The 22017-nt window shown below is 38.3% G+C and overlaps 1 protein-coding gene across 1 annotated transcript in view; it reads right to left on the reverse strand.

The window, feature by feature from the left end:
• The window catches only part of ITFG1 (integrin alpha FG-GAP repeat containing 1), a 267258-nt gene that overhangs the window by 133673 nt on the left and 111568 nt on the right, over positions 1-22017 (reverse strand). The window contains exon 9 of the mRNA XM_062177430.1: positions 654-748. Coding sequence (XP_062033414.1) covers positions 654-748 — 95 coding nt within the window. The remainder of the gene's footprint in view (positions 1-653; positions 749-22017) is intronic.

Below are 22017 nucleotides of genomic sequence, written 5' to 3' on the forward strand. Positions count from 1 at the left end.
TACCAGGGAGACATATCAGAAGTGGGGAGGTGATCAGAAGGGTGGGTGATCCAGCACCCATATGGGTTGGGACAGCGGCTTAGCCTATTGTGCCACAACGCCAGCCCTATCAGAACTGATAATAACAGTGAATTTTCCCTCAATAAATGCTAATAAATAGATTTAAATGTGCTTCATTAAATTAAAATGAGGGGGGTCAGTGCTGTGGTGCAGTAGGTTAAGCCTCCGCCTGGGGCACCGGCATCCCATATGGGAGCCGGTTCTATTCCCGGATGCTCCTCTTCCGATCCAGCTCTCTGCTATGGCCTTGGAAAACAGTGGAAGATGGCCCAAAAGCTTGGGTCCCTGCACCCATGTGGGAGACCAGGAAAAAGCATCTGGCTCCTGGCTTTGGATCTGCGCAGCTCCGGCAGCTGCAGCCATTGAGGGAGTGAACCAATGGAAGGAAGACCTTTCTCTTTGTCTCTCCCTTTCATTGTCTGTAAATCTACCTCTCAAATAAATGAATAAAATCTTTTAAAAACATAAATGAAAATGAGGAAGTCAGTACCTTAATTCTGAGTTTCTATCTACTGTGATGCTTCAGGTATCTTTCTAGCGCTGGAATGCTTTTTCAAGTGTGTGACTTCACATTGAAAACCCAGCTGATGTACCTGCTTTGTTCCAGATCGTGCTAAGTAAATGGCGCTTTTCTGGCAATTTTCATCTTCACAGCCTGGAAGTAAGTGATCCATGTGTCCATCTCCATCTGCCAAAGGAAACTTCAAGAGTCCATTAAGAGCCACAAAATCAAGTATTATTATATGACCGATTAAATGCCCTCTATGTTCAAAGTCTGCATCAGTACGAATAAAACTGAAGAATTTGACACATGGCTTTATAGTTAAAATAACTCTGGTTCTTGCTACCTCTTATCTGGACTGAGTCTTGATTAAAACCGCATGCTTTTCTGTGGTTAAATATTTATCAGAGTTGGAAACAGATATCGTTCCAGGCTTTAATGCTAGAATCATCAATTTTTAAAAATGTGACTTTTGATTTATTTACATAATTATTATTGCTACCACAGGAGAAAAAATAAAATAACCCACTAGTATATGGCCTATTTTAAATGTAAGACTCTTATTTTTATGTATACTCTAAGTGTCCTTTATTCAGCATGAACTTCAAGAATTATAAACCTCTCAGTAGTCTGGCTTCTAACAAATCACCAGTAAATTTTTAAGAATTAAAAAAAAAAAAACAAAAAACAAATGATGGGAATACAGATGTCCTTTTCAACTGACTGCTTTTACAAAGTTGCACACTGTTTTTGGAAACATCTCCAGGGGTGCAGTTACTGTGGAACCTGGAGTCAGCTGCTCTAGTGCTCCCTTCTATCTACTGACTGTGCTACCTGAAGAGGTGTACACATATACCAGAGCTAAACCTATTTATGGAGACATGCACAATGGACTAGCCATATAGCTTTTTAATTTGGGGGATGATTTTGTATTTCTTTAATGACTGATTTACTTGGTATGGCTTACTATATCATTTAACACAGATGTAGATGATTTGGAAAGAAATAAAAGTATTATAAATAAAGAAATATTCTTTATTATACAAGTTTATATATATATATATATATTTTAATTTTTGACAGGCAGAGTGGACAGTGAGAGAGAGAGACAGAGAGAAAGGTCTTCCTTTGCCGTTGGTTCACCCTCCAATGGCTGCAGTGGCTAGCGCGCTGCGGCCGGCGTACCGTGCTGATCCGAAGCCAGGAGAGACAGCACACCCTGCTGATCTGAAGCCAGGTGCTTCTCCTGGTCTCCCACGTGGGTGCAGGGCCCAAGCACCTGGGCCATCCTCCACTGCACTCCCGGGCCACAGCAGAGAGCTGGCCTGGAAGAGGCACAACTGGGACAGAATCCGGTGCCCTGACCGGGACTAGAACCTGGTGTGCCGGCGCCCAGGCGGAGGATTAGCCTAGTGAGCCGTGGCGCCGGCTGCAGGTTTATATATTAAAAGAGAGGTATAATAAGCCTATCAAGTCTCCAATAATGTATTCAAAAAGAAAAAAATTAGGCTGAGAGGGATGAAAATAAAGCCACTGGAAGCTGGCCTCAGTAAGGAAAAGTGAAAAGGCATGGCAAGGGAAAAATTTCTATTATTTAGCTTCACTATTTAATTACTTATAATTCTCACAAATAATATTATTTGTGATAAGAAACCCTTAGAGGAGAACAGTAAATAAAATCATTGAACTAATAATGAAAAATACAGAGAACTGTGATTAGATTATCTATTTTACACTGAGAATCAAAGAGGTTGAGAGCGACAAAATTCTGGTTGGAAAGAAAAACGTTTTCCAAGAAGATAAATATGTATCATAGTTAAAAAAAAGGTAAATAAAAGACAGCTGGTCAAGTCAGAAAGAATTAAATACAAAAAAGTGATTTATAAACTGGTTCTAATAGTATCTTGGTTTCATTAAAAATGAAACAAATTAGAAGAACTTTATTAAGTGTCTGCCCTTAATTTTCACTCCAATAACAAAATACTTAGGTAAAATATAATTTATAGTTCCCGATTCCTTTCTTTTTTCTTTCTTTCAACTGGTTTCATATTTTCCATGAATATTTTGACCATGAATCAATAAACATTTACCTAATTCATAATACCATAATCATGTGCTTGAATATAAATAAGCAGTAATATTTTACATGTATGTGCATAGAAATCAAGAACTTAATCAGGGACTGTGATCTCTGTACTAAGCATAAGTGCTATATATACACGTATATATATATGCATTTTATATTATGAGAACATGATAAAAACACTTTCTGAGAGTCCAACTTCAAGTCCAAAAGAAATCTGCTCTGTCCTAAAGGAAATAAGCTTTATTAAATTTCATGTCTCACTTTCCTGTATTTTTTTAAAAAACTTATTACTAGAAAATAATTTATATTTAAAGTTGCAAAAATAGAAATAGTACAAGGAACAATCACCTAGCCTTTAACCAGACTTGCCTATTGCTAACATTTTACCCCATTTGATCATTTGTGCTATTTCTCTGAAATAATTTTCATTTCTGAATCATGTATATAATTACATCTTTATTTCTAAGGAAAAGGAATATTCTCTTTCATATTCATAATGCAGTTAACATTTCAAACAGAAATAATACTTTCAACTAATGATCTATATATGCTCTTATTTGTCCATTGGTCTAATAATTCCTGGTATAAAATTTTTGTGCATGCAGCACAGCATACAGTTTAGGTATAACAAGGCAGGTAGTATTATTTAATCTAGCCTATTCTCATTGCTTTTATCATTTTAATGGGCATATCTATTTTTATATTATTATAGTAATCTTCTACTTAATTTGTTATTATACCTGGGAAAGAAAATACCATTACAAAAAAAAGTTTCACACATAAAAAGCCATTGGTTGGGGCCAGCGTTGTGGCACGGTGGGTAAAGCTGCCACCTATAACTCCAACATCCCATATGGGTGCCAGTTCAGGTCCTGGCTGCTCCAGTTCCAATCCAGCTCCCTGCTAATGTGCCTGGGGTAGCAGTAGAGGACAGCCAAGTACTCGGGCCTCTGCTTCCCACATGAGACCTGAAGAAGCTCCTGGCTTCAGACTGAACCAGCTCCAGCCATTGCAGTCATTTAGGGAGTGAATCAGCACATGGAAGCTTGCTCTCTATCTCTCTGTAACTCTGCCTTTTAAATAGGGGGCCAGCGCCGTGGCTCAACAGGCTAATCCTCCACCTAGCGGTGCCGGCACAACGGGTTCTAGTCCAGGTCGGGGCGCCGGATTCTGTCCCGGTTGCCCCTCTTCCAGTCCAGCTCTCTGCTATGGTCCGGGAGTACAGTGGAGGATGGCCCAGGTGCTTGGGCCCTGCACCCCATGGGAGACCAGGAGAAGTACCTGGCTCCTGCCTTGGGATCATCGCGGTGCGCCATTGGAGGGTGAACCAACAGCAAAGGAAGACCTTTCTCTCTGTCTGTCTCTCTCTCACTGTCCACTCTGCCTGTCAAATAAATAAATAAATAAATTTTTTAAAAAAGCCATTGGCACAAGGCTAAGATCTACAATTTGTTTAAACAAATATCATAGATATAATATCCCTCTGTGAAGTGACTATGAAGAAAGTCATGCTGTGGCAGGTGTTTTGTTGTTAGTTAAGACATATAGAGACATTATGACTGATACCACAGAAAGACAAGGAACTGTTACAGATTACTAGGAACAAATCATATGGCAACCAACTTGATAACCTAGAAGGAATAGAGAGACTCTTGAGCATAGACAGATTACCAAGAATGAATCAGAAGAAACAGAATATCTAGACAAACCTACAAGCAAAAGTGATAACCAGTAATAAAGAGCCTCCCATCAAAGAAAGGGCCAGGATTGGATGGCTTTACTGTGGAAATCTTCCAAACATCTAAAGAATTAACACACATTCTTAGTGAAAGTATTCCAAGAAGTAGAAGTGGAAGGAATTCCTTTAAACACATTGTATGAGCTCAGCTTTACTCTGATACCAAAACCAGATAAGAACACAACAAAACAAGGAAGCTACAGTGCAATATCCTTGATGAACAATGATGTGAAAGTCCTCAATAAAATACTAGCAAACTGAATTTATAGCACATTAAAAAACATGATCAAGTAGGATTTATCCTAGGAATCCAAGAATGTTTTGAAATATGCAAAATAATAAACATGACAGAACACATTCTGGAATGAAGGATAAAAAGTCATATGATCAATCTCAATGGATGCAGAAAAGACATTTTATAAAATTTACCATAACTACATGATTAAAAAAAAAGCTTTAACAAATTAGGCAAGAGGAAATGTACCAATGTAACTCAACATAACAAAGACATATCACAAAACAATGGCTACCATCATATTGAATGGGGAATAGCTGATGATGGATTTCTAAGATCTGAAACAAGATAAAGTTGCCCACTTTCACCAATTATTTATTTTTATTTATTTATTTGACAGGTAGAGTTATAGACTTTTTTCTTTTCAACTTTTATTTAATAAATATAAATTTCCAAAGTACAACTTTTGAATTATAGCCGCTTTTCTCCCCATAACCTCCCTCCTACCCGAAACATCCCAACTCCCACTCCCTCTCCCAACCCATTCTTCAACATGATTCATTTTCAATTATCTTTATATACAGAAGATCAACTTAGTATAAACTAAGTAAAGATTTCAACAGTTTGCATCCACAAAGACACACAAAGTATAGAGTACTGTTTGGGCAGTAATTTTACCGTTAATTTGAATAGTACAACACATTAAGGACAGAGGTCCTACGTGGAGAGCCAGTGCACAGTGACTCCCTTTGTTGATTTAACAATTGACACACTTATTTATGACGTCAGTAATCACCTGAGGCTCTTGTCATGAGCTTCCAAGGCTATGGAAGCCTCTTGAGTTCACTAACTCCAATATTATTTAGACAAGGCCATATTCAAAGTGGAAGTTCTCTCTTCCCTTCAGAGAAAGGTACTGCTTTCTTTGATGGTCCATTCTTTGGCTGGGATCTCACTCACAGAAATCTTTCATTTAGGTCATCTATTTTTTATTTATTTATTTATTTTTTTTGCCACAATGTCTTGGCTTTCCATGCCTGCAAAACTCTCAATGGGCTTTTTAGCCAGATCTGAATGCCTTAAGGGCTGATTCTGAGGCCAGAGTGCTGTTTAGTGCTTTTGTCTCCTGCTGTGTATCCTGCTTCCCATGTAGGATCATTCTCTCCTTTTTAATTCGATGAATTATTTGCAGACACTGGTCTTATTTTTGTAATCCCTCTGACATTTAATCCTATCTTTTTGATAAATTATGAACTTAAACTGATCACTTTAACAAGTAAAATGGCATTGGTACGTGCCACTTTGATAGGACTGAATTGGAATCCCCTGGCACATTTCTAGCTCTACCATTAGGGGTAAGTCCGAGTGAGCATGTGCAGAACTGTACATCTCCTCCCTCTCTTATTCTCACTCTTATATTTAACAGGGATCATTTTTCAGGTTTTTTTTTTTTTTTTTTTTTGGACAGGCAGAGTGGATAGTGAGAGAGAGAGACAGAGAGAAAGGTCTTCCTTTTTGCCATTGGTTCACCCTCCAATGGCCGCTGCGGCCGGCTCATCCCACTGATCCGGAGCCAGGAGCCAGGTGCTTCTCCTGGTCTCCCACGCGGGTGCAGGGCCCAAGCACTTGGGTCATCCTCCACTGCCTTCCCGGGCCATAGCAGAGAGCTGGCCTGGAAGAGGGGCAACCGGGATAGAATCCGGCTCCCTAACTGGGACTAGAACCCGGTGTGCCGGCACTGCAAGGCGGAGGATTAGCCTGTTAAGCCACAGCACCGGCCTTTTAGTTAAACATTGAAGTTGTTCCTTGACAGTCAGGACAAGGGCTGATCAAGTCATTGTTTCTCATAGTGTCCATTTCACTTCAACAGGTTTCCTTTTAAGTGCTCAGTTAGTTGTAACGTATCAGAGAGAACATAAGATATTTGTCCCTTTGGGACTGGCTTATTTCACTCAGCATGATGTTTTCCAGATTCCTCCATTTTGTTGCAAATGACCAGATTTCACTGTTTTTGACTGCTGTATAGTATTCTATAGAGTACATGTCCCATAATTTCTTTATCTAGTCTACTGTTGATGGGCATTTAGGTTGATTCCAGGTCTTAGCTATTGTGAATTGAGCTACAATAAAGATTGAGGTGCAGACAGCTTTTTGTTTGCCAATTTAATTTCCTTTGGGTAAATTCCAAGGAGTGAGATGGCTGGGTTGTATGGTAGGGTTATATTCAGGTTTCTGAGGAATCTCCAGACTGACTTCCATAGTGGCTTTACCAGTTTGCATTCCCACAACAGTGGGTTAGTGTCCCTTTTCCCCCACATCCTCAACAGCATCTGTTGTTAGCTGATTTCTGTATTCTCATTCTGTATTCACCCCATTCTAACCAGGGTGAGGTAAAACCTCATTGTGGTTTTGATTTGCATTTCCCTGATGGCTAGTGATCTTGAACATTTTTTCATGTGCTGGTGGCCATTTGGATTTCTTCTTTTGAAAAATGTCTATTGAGGTCCTTGGCCCATATCTTAAGTAGGTTGTTTGTTTGGTTGTGGTGGAGTTTTGTGATCTCTTTGTAGGTTCTGGTTATTAATCCTTTATCTGTTGCATAATTTGCAAATATTTTTTCCCATTCTGTTGGTTGCCTCTTCACTTAGCTGTTTCTTTTGCAGTATAGAAACTTCTCAATTTGATGCAATTCCAATTGTTAATTTTGGCTTTGAATGCCTGTGCCTCTGGGGTCTTTTGCAAGAAATCTTTGCCTGTGCCTATATCTTGCAGGGTTTCTCTGATGTTCTCTAATAAATTGATGGTGTCGGGTCATAGGCTTACATCTTTAATACATGTTGAGTGGATTTTTCTGTAAGGTGTAAGGTAGGGGCTTGCTTCATTCCAGTTTCCCAGTACCATTTGTTGAATAGACTGTCCTTGTTCCGGGAACTGGTTTTAGATCCCTGATCAAATATAAGTTGGCTGTAAATGTTTGGATTGATTTCTGGTGTTTCTATTCTGTTCCATTGGTGTATCCATCTGTTTCTGTACCAGAACCATGCTGTTTTGATTATAATTGCACTGCAGTATGTCCTGAAATCTGGTATTGTGATACCTCTGGCTTTGTTTTTGTTGTACAAGATTGCTTTAGCTATTCGAGGTCTCCTGTGCCTCTATATGAATTTCAGCATCATTTTTTCCACATCTGAGAAGAATGTCTTCGGTATTTTGATTGGTATCATGTTAAATTTATAAATTGCTTTTGGGAGAATGGACATTTTGATGATACTGATGCTTCCAATTCCAATCCATGAGCATGGAAGATTTTTCCATTTTTTGGTATCCTCTTTTATTTCTTTAAGATTTTGTAATCCTCATTGTAGAGATCTTTGACATCCTTGGTTAAGTTTATTCCAAGGTATTTGATTGTTTTTGTAGCTATTGAGTATGTGATTGATCTTAGAAGTTCTTCCTCAGCCGTGGCATTGCCTGTGTATACAAAGGCTGTTGATTTTTGTGCATTGATTTTATATCCTGCTACTTTGCCAAACTCTTCTATGAGTTCCAATAGTCTCTTAGTAGAGTTCTTTGGATCCCCTAAATAAAGAATCACATCATCTGCAAAGAGGGGTAGTGTGACTTCTTCATTCCCAATTTGTATCCCTTTAATTTCTTTTTCTTGCCTAATACCTCTGGCCAAAACTTCCAGAACTCTATTGAATAGCAGTGGTGAGAGTGGGCATCCCTGTCTGGTACCAGATCTCAGTGGAAATGCTTCCAACTTTTCCCCCTTCAATAGGATGCTAGCCATTGGTTTTTCATAAATTGCTTTGACTGTATTGAGGAATGTTCCTTCTATACCAATTTGCTTAGAGTTTTCATCATGAAAGGTTGTTCTATTTTACCAAATGCTTTCTCTGCATATACTGAGATAATTATATGGTTTTTCTTCTGCAGTTTGTTAATGCGGTTTATCACACTGATTGATTTCCAAAAGTTGAACTATCCCTGCATACCAATGATAAATCCTACTTGGTTGGGTGGATGATCTTTCTGATGTGTTGTTGCATTCTATTGGCCAGAATTTTATTGAGGGTTTTTGCATCTATGTTTATCAGGGAAATTCTCTTTCAATGCTGCATCTTTTTCAGGTTTAGGAATTAAGGTGATGTTGGCTTCATAGAAAGAATTTGGGAGGATTCCCTCTTTTTCAATTGCTCTGAATAGTTTGAGAAGAATTGGAGTTAGTTCTTTAAACGTCTGGTAGAATTCAGCAGTGAATCCATCCGGTCCTGGGCTTTTCTTGGTTGGGAGGGAATTTATTACTGTTTCAATTTCTGTCTCAGTTATGTGTCTGCTTAGGTTTTCTATGTCTTCCTGGTTCAATTTAGGTAGGTTGCATGTGTCCAGGAATCTATCCATTTCTGATAGATTTCCCTGTTTGCTGGCATGCAAGTCCTTGTAGTAATTTCTGATGATTCTTTTTATTTCTGTGGTGTCTTTTATTACATTCCCTTTTTCATCTCTGATTTTATTGATTTGGGTCTTTTCTTTTTTTAGTTAGTTGGGCCAATGGGGTATCAATTTTGTTTATTTTTTCAAAAAAAGCCAGCTCTTCATTTTGCTGATATTTTGTGATTTTTTTTTATTCAATTCTGTGGATTTCTTCTCTAATTTTAATTATTTCTCTTCTCCTACTAGTTTTGGGTCTGGTTTGCTGTAGTTTTTCTAGATCCTGGAGATGCATTGATAGCTCATTTGTTTGGTGCCTTTCCAATTTCTTGATGTAGGCACCTATTGCTATAAACTTTCCTCTTAACACTGCTTTTGCTGTATACCATAAGTTTTAATATGTTGTGTTGTTATCTTCATTTGCTTCCAGAAAGTTTTTGATTTATCTTTTGATTTCTTCCATGACCCAGTGTTCATTCAGGACTATGTTGTTCAGCCTCCATGTGTTTGCATTTGCTCTAGGGATCCTGAGTTGCTAATTTTTTAGCTTCATTCCACTGTGGTCTGAGAAGCTGCATGGTATGATTTCAGTTCTTTTGAATCTGCTGAGACTTGCTTTATGGCCTAGTATGTGGTCAATCCTAGAGTAAGATCCATGTGTATTCTTTAAGTGTAGGATGAAAAGATCTGTAGATATCTGTTAGATGCATTTGGGCTATAGTGTCGAATAAAGCTGCTGTTTCTTTGTTGATCTTCTGCCTGGTTGATCTGTCTATTTCTGAAAGTGGAGTATTGAAATCCCCCAATACTATTGTATTGGAGGCTAAATCTCCCTTTAAGTTCTGTAACATATCTTTTAAATACACTGGTGCCCTGTAATTAGGCATATACATTTATAATAGTTATATCTTCCTGTTGAATTGATCCCTTTATCATTATATAGTGCCCCTCTTTGTCTCTCTTAACTGTTTTTGTGTTAAAGGTAATTTTGCCTGATATTAAGATGGCTACTCCAGCTCTTTATTGGTTTCTGTTGGATTACCCAAGTGAGCCATGACACCGGCCCCACAACTTTATTTCAACACAGTATTTCAAGTCGCAGCCAGAGAAATTAGACAAGAGGAAAAATTGAGGTAGTATCCAAATGGGAAAGGAGGAAGTCACATTGTTTTCACAGATGGTACCACCTTATATATACAAAATCCTGAAGGATCCACCAAAAAACTATAGAGCTAATAAGTGAATTCAATAAAGCTGCATAATACAAAGTCAATATACAACAACCAGTGGCATTGTTATAAACTAATAACAAACTATTTGAAAACGAAATCAAGAAAGCAGTCCTATCCAGTTGGCTAAAAAACAAAAAATAAAGAAAAATCTAGGAATAAATGTAACATATGACATAAGAAAAGGAAACACATTCCATGGACAAGGATTGGAAGAATCAATATAGTGAAAATGTCCATACTACCAAAAACGATTTACAGATTCAATTCAATCCCTTTAAAAGTCGAAATGGCATTTTCATAGAATTACAAAAAAACTAAATTACTGAAATTTGGGTAGGAGCACAAGAGACCCCACATAGCAAAAATTACCATGAAAAAAAGAACAAGCAGAGGGTCCTGAAATTTCCTGACTTAAAAAAAATATATTACAAAGCTAAAATAATTATTCAGCAGGGTATTGGCATAAAAAGACTAGATAAATGGAACAGAATAGAGGCCCTAGAAGTAAACACATGTATCTACAGCCAACTTATTTTTGTCAAAGGAGCTAAGAACATACATTGGAGAAAGGAGTCTTTTTCAGTAAATGGTGCTAGGAAAACTGGGTATCCACAATGCAGAAGAATAAAACTAGAACCCTATCATCTCTCACCATATACAAGAATCAACTCCAAATAGATTGAAGACCTAAATGTGAGACCTGACACTTTAAAACTGTTAGAAGAAAACATAGGGGAGATGCCCTAAGACATCAGAATGGGTAAGGCTTTTTGTGCGTGTTGTTAGATCCTAAAAACACAGGAAACAAAAGCTGAAATAGCAAATGGGATCTCACCACACTAAACAGCTTCTGCACAATATAGGAAACAATCAACAGAATGAAGAGATAACCTACAGAATGGGAAAAAAATCTGCAAATTAAATATCTGCTCTAGTGTTAATAATTGGAACATATAAAGAATTCAAACAACTCAATAACAAAAAAAAAATCCCTAAAGAATTTAATCTGTAGATATAAACAGACATTTCTCAAAGGCAGGCATACTAATGACCACCAGGTATATGAAAATATATTCAGCATCACTAATCATCAGGGAAATGCAAGTCAAAACCACAATGAGCTATCACCTCATTCCACTCATCTTGAATATTATAAAATAGACAAAAGCAAACAAGCATTGATGACATATGAAGATAAACCCTTGGTGGGAATGTGAATTAGTACAAACAAGGTGGAAAACAATATTGAGGTTCCTCAAAAAATTACAAATGTAACTACCATCTAACCTAACAATACCTCCCCTGGGTTTCTATACAAGGGAAATGAAATATCTCTGTCATGGAGATACCTATATTTCCATATTTATTGCAGTATTATTTATAATAGCTCAGAAATGGAAATAATCTGAATCTTTATCAATTGATGAATGGATAATGAAAATGTTTATATTCACACAATGGAATACTATTTAGCCATAAAAACTGTGAGATATTGTCATCTGCACCAACACAGATAAAATTGGAGGTCATTATGTTAAGTGAAATTAGTCAAACATAGAGGCCAGCGCCATGACTCACTTGTCTAATCCTCTGCCTGTGGCGCCGGCACCCCGGGTTCTAGTCCCGGTTGGGGTGCTGGGTACTAGTCCCGGTTGCTCCTCTTCCAGTCTAGCTTTCTGCTGTGGCCCGGAAGGGCAACAGAGGATAGCCCAAGTGCTTGGGTCCTTGTACCCGCATGGGAGACCGGGAGGAAGTACCCGGCTCCTGGCTTCGGATCGGCGCAGCTCCAGCCGTAGCGGCCATTTGGAGAGTGAACCAACGGAAGAAACACCTTTCTCTCTGTCTCTCACTGTCTATAACTCTCTCTCTCTCTATCTAACTCTGGCTAAAAAATAAAAAAAAAAATGAATAAAACAAAGAAATTAGTCAAACATAGAAAGGTAAGGACAAGATGATCTCACTTATACATAGAAGCATAAACGTTAATAGTATAACGGTGGTTACCAGAGGCTGGAGAATATAGAATGGGGGAATAAATGGGGAAAGACTGATTGTTGAGTACTAGATTATAGTTAGATGGAAGAGGATTTTGTGGTGTCCTTTTGCAATACAGTAGGGACTATAGACAATAATGTGCTTTATGATAAAGAGGTATTCTGAAAAGATAAAATAAATCAATGTTCAATGAATTTTATACCAAATCACCTCTTTGACTTTCTGGAACCCATAAAGTAGAAATCCTAGAATTTCAGACATAATAATATTTTTGAGATCAATGACTTTGGAGAATGGTCAGATAGTATAAAAATTCTAAATAACTATAGAAAAGTCATGAGCAAATACAGGAACAGAATCAAAAAAATTAACTGTCAAAATAGTACTTGGTTTAAAACAATTGACACAGTATAGAGAAACAGTTCAGCGAAGAAGGTTATATATTTTAAGAACCAAAGCAGAAGGCATGCATAGTTTTTAAGAACACAGCTTGTGAGACACAGCCGCTGTTTTCTTGATTAAACTAAGAATACATAAGTTACAGGGGGTTCTGTGATGATAGGTAGGGGTAGTGATACAGATAATTTCCACATGTCTTTAGATGTAAAAGAAAATTAAAGGGAACTGTCTTGCTCCTGTGCAAGGAAACAGGAAAATGGGATTGCTTTGTAAGAATTGCTAAGGGAATGGGTTACTCTGCACAAGAGGAAAGTAGTAAAGGGCACTTCCATCCATTCATCTACTATCCATTCATCATCTACTATCTATCTATCTACCCACCCACCCATCCATCCATCTATCCAATCAATCACTCAATCCTTTAGTTGGTGAAAGTTAAACACAGAGGAGAGGCCGGCACTGTGGCACAGTGGGTTAACATCCTGTCCTGAAGCGCTGGCATCTCAAATGGGCACCGGTTCAAGACCCAGCTGCTCCACTTCTGATCCAGCTCTCTGCTATGGCCTGAGAAAGCAGTGGAACATGGCCCAAGTCCTTGGGCTCCTGCACTCGTGTGGGAGACCCGGGGGAAGCTCATGGCTTTGGATCGGTGCAGCTCCGGCCATTGCGGCCAATTGGGGAGTGAACCAAAGGATGGAAGACACCTCTCTCTCTCTCTCTCTGCCTCTCCTCTCTATGTGTAACTCTGATTTTTAAATAAATGAATCAATCTTAAAAAAAAAATGCACACAGAGGAGCTGTGTAGCTACCTACATCAAAGAAGCACACTAGTGATTTTTCCTTATCAATGAACAGGGCATTTACACAGAATGAAAATGTAGAGCTGCAGATGATAGAGAATTATGTTAAAATGGAACCTGGCGCTCTTTAAAATAGGAGGGAATATTTAGAAAAGAGGAGGCACTAGCTCTTCTATAACATGCTGAAGCTTCTATTCTGCTCTGAGAGCAGGGGCTTCCCCTCAGGGAATAGGTATGTTTCTATAATTTCTAAGAATAGGCAAGGTTTCTGCAACAATTATTTTTATAGATCCATGGCAATCAAGTAATGAAGAAAAGTACTTGATGAAGTTCACAGGGCAGTATTCTAGATTGTTCCCCTTATCATAGGTTCATTCTATCAATTAGGGTAAACCTAAGAGTAACATATGTTACAGTTAAGTTGTGGATTATTCTGGAAAGTATTAAATAAATATCATTTACTGGGGCCGGCGCTGTGGTGCAGCAGATTAAAGCCCTGGCCTGAAGCAACGGCATCCCATATGGGCACCAGTTTGAGTCCCGGCTGCTCCTCTTCCGATCAAGCTCTCTGTTATGGCCTGGGAAAGCAGTAGAAGATGGCCCAAGTCCTTGGGCCCCTGCATCCACATGGGAGACATGGAAGAACTTCCTGGCTCCTGGCTTCAGATCAGCACAGCTTGGGCCATTGCAGCCATCTAGGGAGTGAACCAGCAGATGGAAGACCTCTCTCCCTGTCTCTACCTCTCTCTGTAACTTTTTCAAATAAATAAATCTTTAAACAAAAAATTATATCATTTACTAAATTCTAACTTAACAATGTAATAATATAAAATATAACATTAACCTATAGAATTTTTAAGTGCTTTACTACTGAAAGGAAAAATTATATATTCAAACTAATAAAGCATCATAAAAAATTAAGCACATAGCACAGTTCTAAGACCGCAGTATGAGAAAGGTATAGTTTATGGAAAAACAAATCTTACCTGGAAAGGCAAGAATTTATCATATATAGCCCATCAAGTCTTGAGGGACATAGAGTCCAGGGTTTTGTCATATTTGAATACCTTAGGAGAAACAGGCTGGGGCCGGTGCTATGGCATACTGGGAGAGGTTGCTGTCTGCAGTTCTGACATCCCACATGGGCACCTGTGGTAATTTCAGCTGTTCCACTTCTGATCCAGCTCTCAGCTATGGCCTGGGAAAGCAGTAGACAATGGCCCAAGTGCTTGGGCCCCTGCACTTGTGTGGGAGATCTGAAAGAAATTCCTGGATCTTGGCTTTGTATTAGCCAAGCTCTGGCCATTGGGGCTATTTGGGGAGTGAATCAGCAGATGGAAGACTTTCTCTCTCTCTCTCTGCTTCTGCATCTCTGTAATTCAGCCTTTCAAATAAATAAATAAATCTTAAGGAAAAAAAAAAACAGGCTAACATGTTTTAATGTTGAGTATGTATAAAAATCAAGACTCTGAAGTATGAATTTTATAATTTTCATATAAATTACCATTTCCAATCAAAATGCATTCAAAATATTTGTCACTGCCAGATCTGGCATCCCTGACTCACCAGGAAAGATACCCTCCACAAATCTCTGCTACAAAGTGGAAACTCAGGAAGTAATCACTTTGCTATGATGACCAGTGCACTGCACCTGTTACAATGATATGGAATGAAAGCAAATAATAATGAACTGTACTAATAGTAATGCATATTATAATATGCAATGTAGTAATGATATAATAATAATAGTAATGGACTTATTTGTTTGAAAGATTACTGTAAACCTGGAAGAATACTCTAAAAACATCACTTTAGATGCTTTATGGCACAAAAAATTGTTTCACTAAAAAGTCACTAAAAAAAGAGCTTCACTAAAAAAGACAAAAATGGTATTTTCTTTGGTGGGATAGTGACAAGGCACACTGGGGTGGTGGGGAGCGGGGGAGATCCTGTAGGCTAGAGGGAGAATTAGTGAAACTGGCAACTTTGACTTTGATGATGTGAAAACAACACTGCAGCTACAAAGATACCAAAAGGATATTATGAAGTTGTCCATTTAGGTGCTAAATTACAAAAGCCACTAAAGATAATACAACGTGTTATCCACTGGTTGGAAGTCAGCAATTAACCAAAGGGAAATAAGAAGACCACATACTATAATTTAGAGGCTCCAGATAACATTTAGATGTCTTCCATGAAATCAGCACCTATCTATTTCAGAGATTCAGAACAATTCTTAGTTCAATCACTTTTCTTTAATCAATATAAGCAAAAGTGATAATGCCTCATTAGTCTTGCGGACGACATTTGGAAGCTTTGGTTTAGGATTATGGTTGAAAGTATATAAGATGCATCCTAAATTGGGCTCCATTCTTAAAAACCAATTAGTTAATTAGAATATCTTTTCATTTAGTTAAATAATTCATTCCAAGCAATTCATTTGGTGTTTATAATGCAGGAGGCACTGCCATAGGCTTGAGGGATACATAACAGTGAACAAAATAAACCACTGGAATATATACTGGTGAGGCAGCATGCCATATCAGAGGGTGACTGGCTATGGAAGCAAATGAAGAGGCAAAGGAGGTAAGGAGTCCCGAGGGGTAGGGTTTGCCACTTTAAGTGCAGTGGTCAGGGAAGACCTCCAACATAAAAATGACATTTTAGCAAAACCAAAAGATGCTGAGGGAGGTATGAGGACTGTCTGGGAGGAGAATCCCATGCAGTGGGATAAACAAGGGCTCTCAAGAGAGACTGCTTGAAGAACATCATGGAGGCCAGCGTGGCTGCAGTACAGTGACACTTGCAGGCTTAGGGAGAAGACGGGGTGCTCTGGACATGTGCTCCTTCATTTGCTCAGATTGAACAAGGATAAGGCTCTATCAGACTGTGTCCTCAAGAGCTTGTATCTTGTTTTGGTGTCTGGAGTAACAGACATCTCATTTAAAATGTCCAATACAGAACTGTTAGTTAAGAGAATGTGAAAGCTCCTCATCCTACTCCTTCTGCATCTCACCGAATGAAACAACCATACAGACAGCTGTTATCTTTGATTTTTCTTTTCTTTTTTCCCCTCCAACATGTAACTCATCAGTATGCCCTGTCAACTCTCTTCAACATATCCTAAATAAAATCACTTCCCTCCATTTCCTGGTGATCTCCCAAGTCCAAGTCATCCTAAGCTTTTCCTGTTTAATTGCCTGTTTTCTTAGTTAAAGTTCTTGAAGCCGTCAATTGCACTTAGAATAAAACTCAAACTCCACACGTTGGTCTGTAAAGCCATAAAAGACCTTGCCAAGGAACAACATTTTTCTTGTTCATTAATACCAGGCTTATTTTTGCTTCACTTAAGTGTTTCCTCTGCACAGAGCACTCACTCCAAGACCCCCTGTAACTTCATTCAAGTCTTAAGTCAAAGGCAACCTCCAACCAGCTACCTAAAATAGACATCCTCACCTACTATTACAGCCCCTTATTTTATTTCCTAAAGTTCTTACCACTTTCTAAAAATCCCTTTTCATTTTACTTCATTTTATCTTTCTTCCCACAATAGAATGTAATCTTCATGAGAGCAAGGTTCCTTATACTTCACTCATGGCTACATAGCGAACACCTAGAACAGAGCCAGTCCAAATGAAGGCAGTAAAAAAAAAAATTTTTTTTTAATTTATTTGAGTGACAGAGAGCAAGGTAGGGGGAGGGGAATGGAAGAAAGGAACAGAAAAGTCTCCCATCTGCTAGTTCACTCTCCAAATGCATGCGATGGTCCCTGGCTAGAGTTGAAGCCAGGAGCTGGGAACTCAATCCAGGTCTTCTGCATAGGTGGCAGGGACCCAATTACTTGAGCCATTGTGTCTGCCTCCCAGAGTCTGCATTAGCAGGAAGCTGGAATCAAAAATCAGAGGCGGGTATTGAACCCAGGCACTCCTAATATGGGATAGGAATGTCAACTGCTAGGCCAAATACTCATGCCATTACAAATCAGGAAGGAAATTAAATGGAATAAAAACAGTCACTCAGTTTTAAAGAGTAAACTGGCTATTTGATTGCATTGAAATGACTTTATACAAGTATAATGCATTCAAAGAAAATCAGAGTATTATATTTCAAGTTCCTTGAATCCAGAACCTATGTCTCATTTGTTCCTGTTCTACATATTTGTATTTACTTAATAAATTATGACTGGTGATGAAAATGGTACAATTAAGCACATTTAAGAGGGCATATCTGAAACATCAAACACTCTTCTGTTTTACTGATGATTCTCAATTGAAGTTCAGTGCTCTCTTTTCAGTGAAAAAAATGAGGAGGCTATTTAACAAAAGGGCATTCTATTTTCAAATATAACAAATACACAAAGTATAATATTAACTTAAAGACTTTGCAGTAAAAGGCAACTTTAAATGTCTCATGTAATAAGACCAAACCCCAAAAGTATAACACTCGGAACAATGGTCTCTTTTATAATATTATCACCTGTCTATTTGAAGGTATTTGACTTTTAAAATTATCTTGTAAGAGAAAATATAAACATTCAATTACCAATTAATATTCAGGCTAGGTATAAATTTTATACATGTTTCCTCTGACTTACTTTTATTTCCACATCATGCACTAATAAGAAATAATCTTAATTTATCAGAAATATACTTAATCATAAAGCAAAGGGAGCATAATTGCCATAAATGTTATTTTGAACTAAGTATTTCAGCTCTATCACGGTTAATGCAGCATTAGTATCTGAGATTTTACCAAGTATTATAAAGACTTCATAAAGTAATTTATTGTGGAGTTTCCCTGCCTTTCTTCCACATTTTAATAAGCATCAATGATTATATACTGTGCTAGGCACTGGGAATATTCAATTGAGTCAGGTTCGGTGTTAACATCAATGGCACAATATCCAAGCTGTTCAGTATTTTCCAAGATGTTAATAAAATGAATGACAGAGTATTCCACTTTCATTAGTTCTTTTATTATAGAATTATCTAGGAAACTTGATTGATGATTCTGAGGCTTCATCATCATGCTCAGTATTGTTCATTCACTTGAAAAATAAAGTATGGGGCGAGGGGCTGTGCTGTGGATTAGCAGGTAAAGCCACTGCCTGCAATATAGGCATCCGGTATGGTCGCTGGGTCCAGTCCTAGTAGCTCCACTTCCAATCCAGATCCCTACTAAAGCACCCGGGGAGCAGCTAAAGATGGCTCAATTCCTTGGGTCTCTGCACCCATGCAGGAGACCTGGAAGAAGCTCCTGGCTCCTGGCTTCGGTCTGGCCCAGCCCTAGCCGTTGCAGTCATTTGGTGAGGGAATCAGCAGATGAAAGATTTTTCTTTTGGTGTCTCTTCCTCTCTTTCTCTGAACTCTGCCTTTCAAATTTATTTTATTTATTTAGTAAATAATTTTTTATTTTGTAAGTAAAACAAATCTTTTAAAAAAATACAGTTGATTTAACAATTTAAAACTCTTGTTTATGGCGTCAGTAATCTCCCTAGGCTCTAGTCATGAGTTGCCATAAACAAGAGTGTTAAATTGTTAAATCAACATCAAGAGTCACTGTGTACTTATGTCCCATGTGGGATCTGTCCTTAATGGGTTGTCCAATGTGAAGTAATGCTATAGCTAGTACTGAAACAGTATTTTTACACTTTGTGTTTCTGTGTGGGTGCAAACTGATGAAATCTCTACTTAGTATATACTGAATCGATCTCCTGTATATAAAGATAATTGAAAATGGAAAAACAAAACTTGGTGTTAAATTGGAAATTACATAGAAAATTAATCAATTTTTTAAAAAAAATATCATGTAGGATCTCTGTCCTTAATGTGCTGTACACTGTGATTTAATGCTATAACTGGTACTCCAACAGTATTTTTCACTTTGTGTTGCTATGTGAGGGCAAACTGTTGAAATCTTTACTTTATATATTCTCAACTGATTTTCTGTATATAAAGAGAATTGAAAATGAATCTTGATGTGAATGGAAGGGGAGAGAGAGCGGGAAAGGGGAGGGTTGCGGGTGGGAGGGAAGTTATGGGGGGGGGGAAGCCATTGTAATCCATAAGCTGTACTTTGGAAATTTATATTCATTAAATAAAAGATTAAAAAAAATACAGTCTCTTTGTGGTAATTCTGCATCCAATTTGGTTTTATAAATGTATATCTTTTGAGAGTTATAATGTTTCAGTTTATAGAAAATGTGAACATTCTGTTTAAGTTTTCTGTCTATCCCTCAGTTTTGTAGCTTTTTATTGATTTCTTGTATTATATACAAAGTTAATACATGTTATCTGGTTTTATGTATCTTTTTCTGATAGAAAACTCATGTTTTATTTCTATCAATTTTTTGGTCCTATATAATTTTAAAAAGAGATATCACCTTATTTATAGAAATTCAGTAATTTAAAACTCTTAGCTAACATACAGTTTAAAATAAGGGTGCTGTAGAAGGCAAGATACAAAACATGTCTTCTAGAGGATGCACCTCCTTAGTGACTGCTTAACTATTGGAGGCATTTATGGTTGCAGATCTTCCAAGCATAATGTTAGGGCCCAGCACTTCATCTGATACTACACAGCAGTAATTACTATTTATTGGGTGTTTTCTATGATCAGAAACTGCTATGAGAGCTCAGGATATGGAAATTTTGGGGCCACTGATGCTCTGCTAAGCTGTAAATCCAAAGTCCGTTTCTTGGTCATCCTTTTTGTATCACCTGGAAGTACCATTTAGTTGTTTCTGACCACCTCTTATTACTCATCTGTCTCCCTCTTCAACCTGTACTTTATACTTTCTTCCTCAGAGCACTCAATTAGGTCTTAACATCTTAGCACTTGGATGATGTCAAACCTGCTTTGCTGGGGCTGGTGCTGTGGCACAGCGGGTTAATACTCTGACCTGAAGTGCCGGCACCCCATATGGGCGCCGGTTCCAGACCCGGCTGCTCCACTTCCGATCCAGCTCTCTGCTTTGGCCTGGGAAAGCAGTAGAAGATGGCCCAAGAAGTACTTGTGGGAAACCCAGAAGAAGCTCCTGGCTCCTGGTTTCGGATCAGCACAGTTCTGGCTGTTGTGGCCAATTAGGGAGTGAACCAGAGGATGGAAGACCTCTCTCTCTCTCTGCCTCTCCTCTTTCTGTGTAACTCTGACTTTCAAATAAACAAATAAATCTTTTTTTTAAAAAACCTGCTTTGTTTTACTTCTCAGCTTAAGTCTGTTAAATATATCTGCTCAGTTGTCTTACCAGCATGAGTAGTGTGATGACTCTTACTACTTAATTCAGCTTTCTCTTCTGATACATCTACCTCTATGAATAAAACCATCATTCTTTAAGGCACTCAGAGACAATTTTTAATTTTATTTCCTTTTTTACACTCTCTAGTGTCAAACGAATAAAAAAATTTATTGATTCTTTCTTTACAAGGTTTCTCACGCCTAATCCTCCATTTATTTATTTATTTATTTATTTTTTTGACAGGCAGAGTGGACAGTGAGAGAGAGAGACACAGAGAGAAAGGTCTTCCTTTTGCCGTGGGTTCACCCTCCAATGGCCGCCGCAGCCGGCGCGCTGCGGCCGGCGCACCGCGCTGTTCCGATGGCAGGAGCCAGGTGCTTCTCCTGGTCTCCCATGGGGTGCAGGACCCAAGGACTTGGGCCATCCTCCACTGCACTCCCTAGCCACAGCAGAGAGCTGGCCTGGAAGAGGGGCAACCGGGACAGGATCGGTGCCCCGACCGGGACTAGAACCCGGTGTGCTGGCGCCGCAAGGCGGAGGATTAGCCTGTTGAGCCGCGGCGCCGGCTAACCCTCCATTTATTGATGTAGTCGTAGCTCTCCAACACTCACCACCTCATGCCCTGACATATTTCCTGATCGGTTTCCATTCCTAGAAAAGGCAGCATATTAAAACTACTTAGATCTCTCTCTCTCTTCTGATATAAAAATCTCAGCAAACTCACAGATTCTAATCTTCCCTTGAACTCCTATTTTGTGCCCAAGAAACAAAGCAAACAGATCAGAAGATTTGCTTTACTTTCTGAAGTTTACTTTTAACTTTACTTTCTGAAGCTAATAAGAAAGGTATTAACAAAGAGTTGTCAAAAACTATTCTATTGCATTCCAATCATTCTACAGAATGAAATCACCATTGGTTCCCCTATTATTAATTTGGTAAAGCAATGTGTTCATAGTTTATTTGTGTGTTTGTGTATTTTTACAGAAACACTATATTCACAAAATATTCACTATATTCACAAAAAAGTGGTTTATTCACTGGTCATTAACCAAACTGTTTTCATATCTCCACATTTTCAGTTTTGAAGTCCAGTACAGAACTCCTACCTCTTTTAAGAGGCTTTCCTACTCCTTCTCAATCTAGAATGATTTGTATCCTCACGGCTTAGCCGACACCTTTTCTATGGCATTAACTTCAAAATTAACATGGAAATACAGACTGGACTCTGCTGTTGATTCTCTTATTTATTTTTAAACATTTGTCTTCTTTCTCAACTAGCGTAGATTTCTTAAATTAAAG

Source organism: Lepus europaeus, chromosome 19 (genome assembly GCF_033115175.1).
Source record: "Lepus europaeus isolate LE1 chromosome 19, mLepTim1.pri, whole genome shotgun sequence".
NCBI lineage: Eukaryota > Metazoa > Chordata > Mammalia > Lagomorpha > Leporidae > Lepus > Lepus europaeus.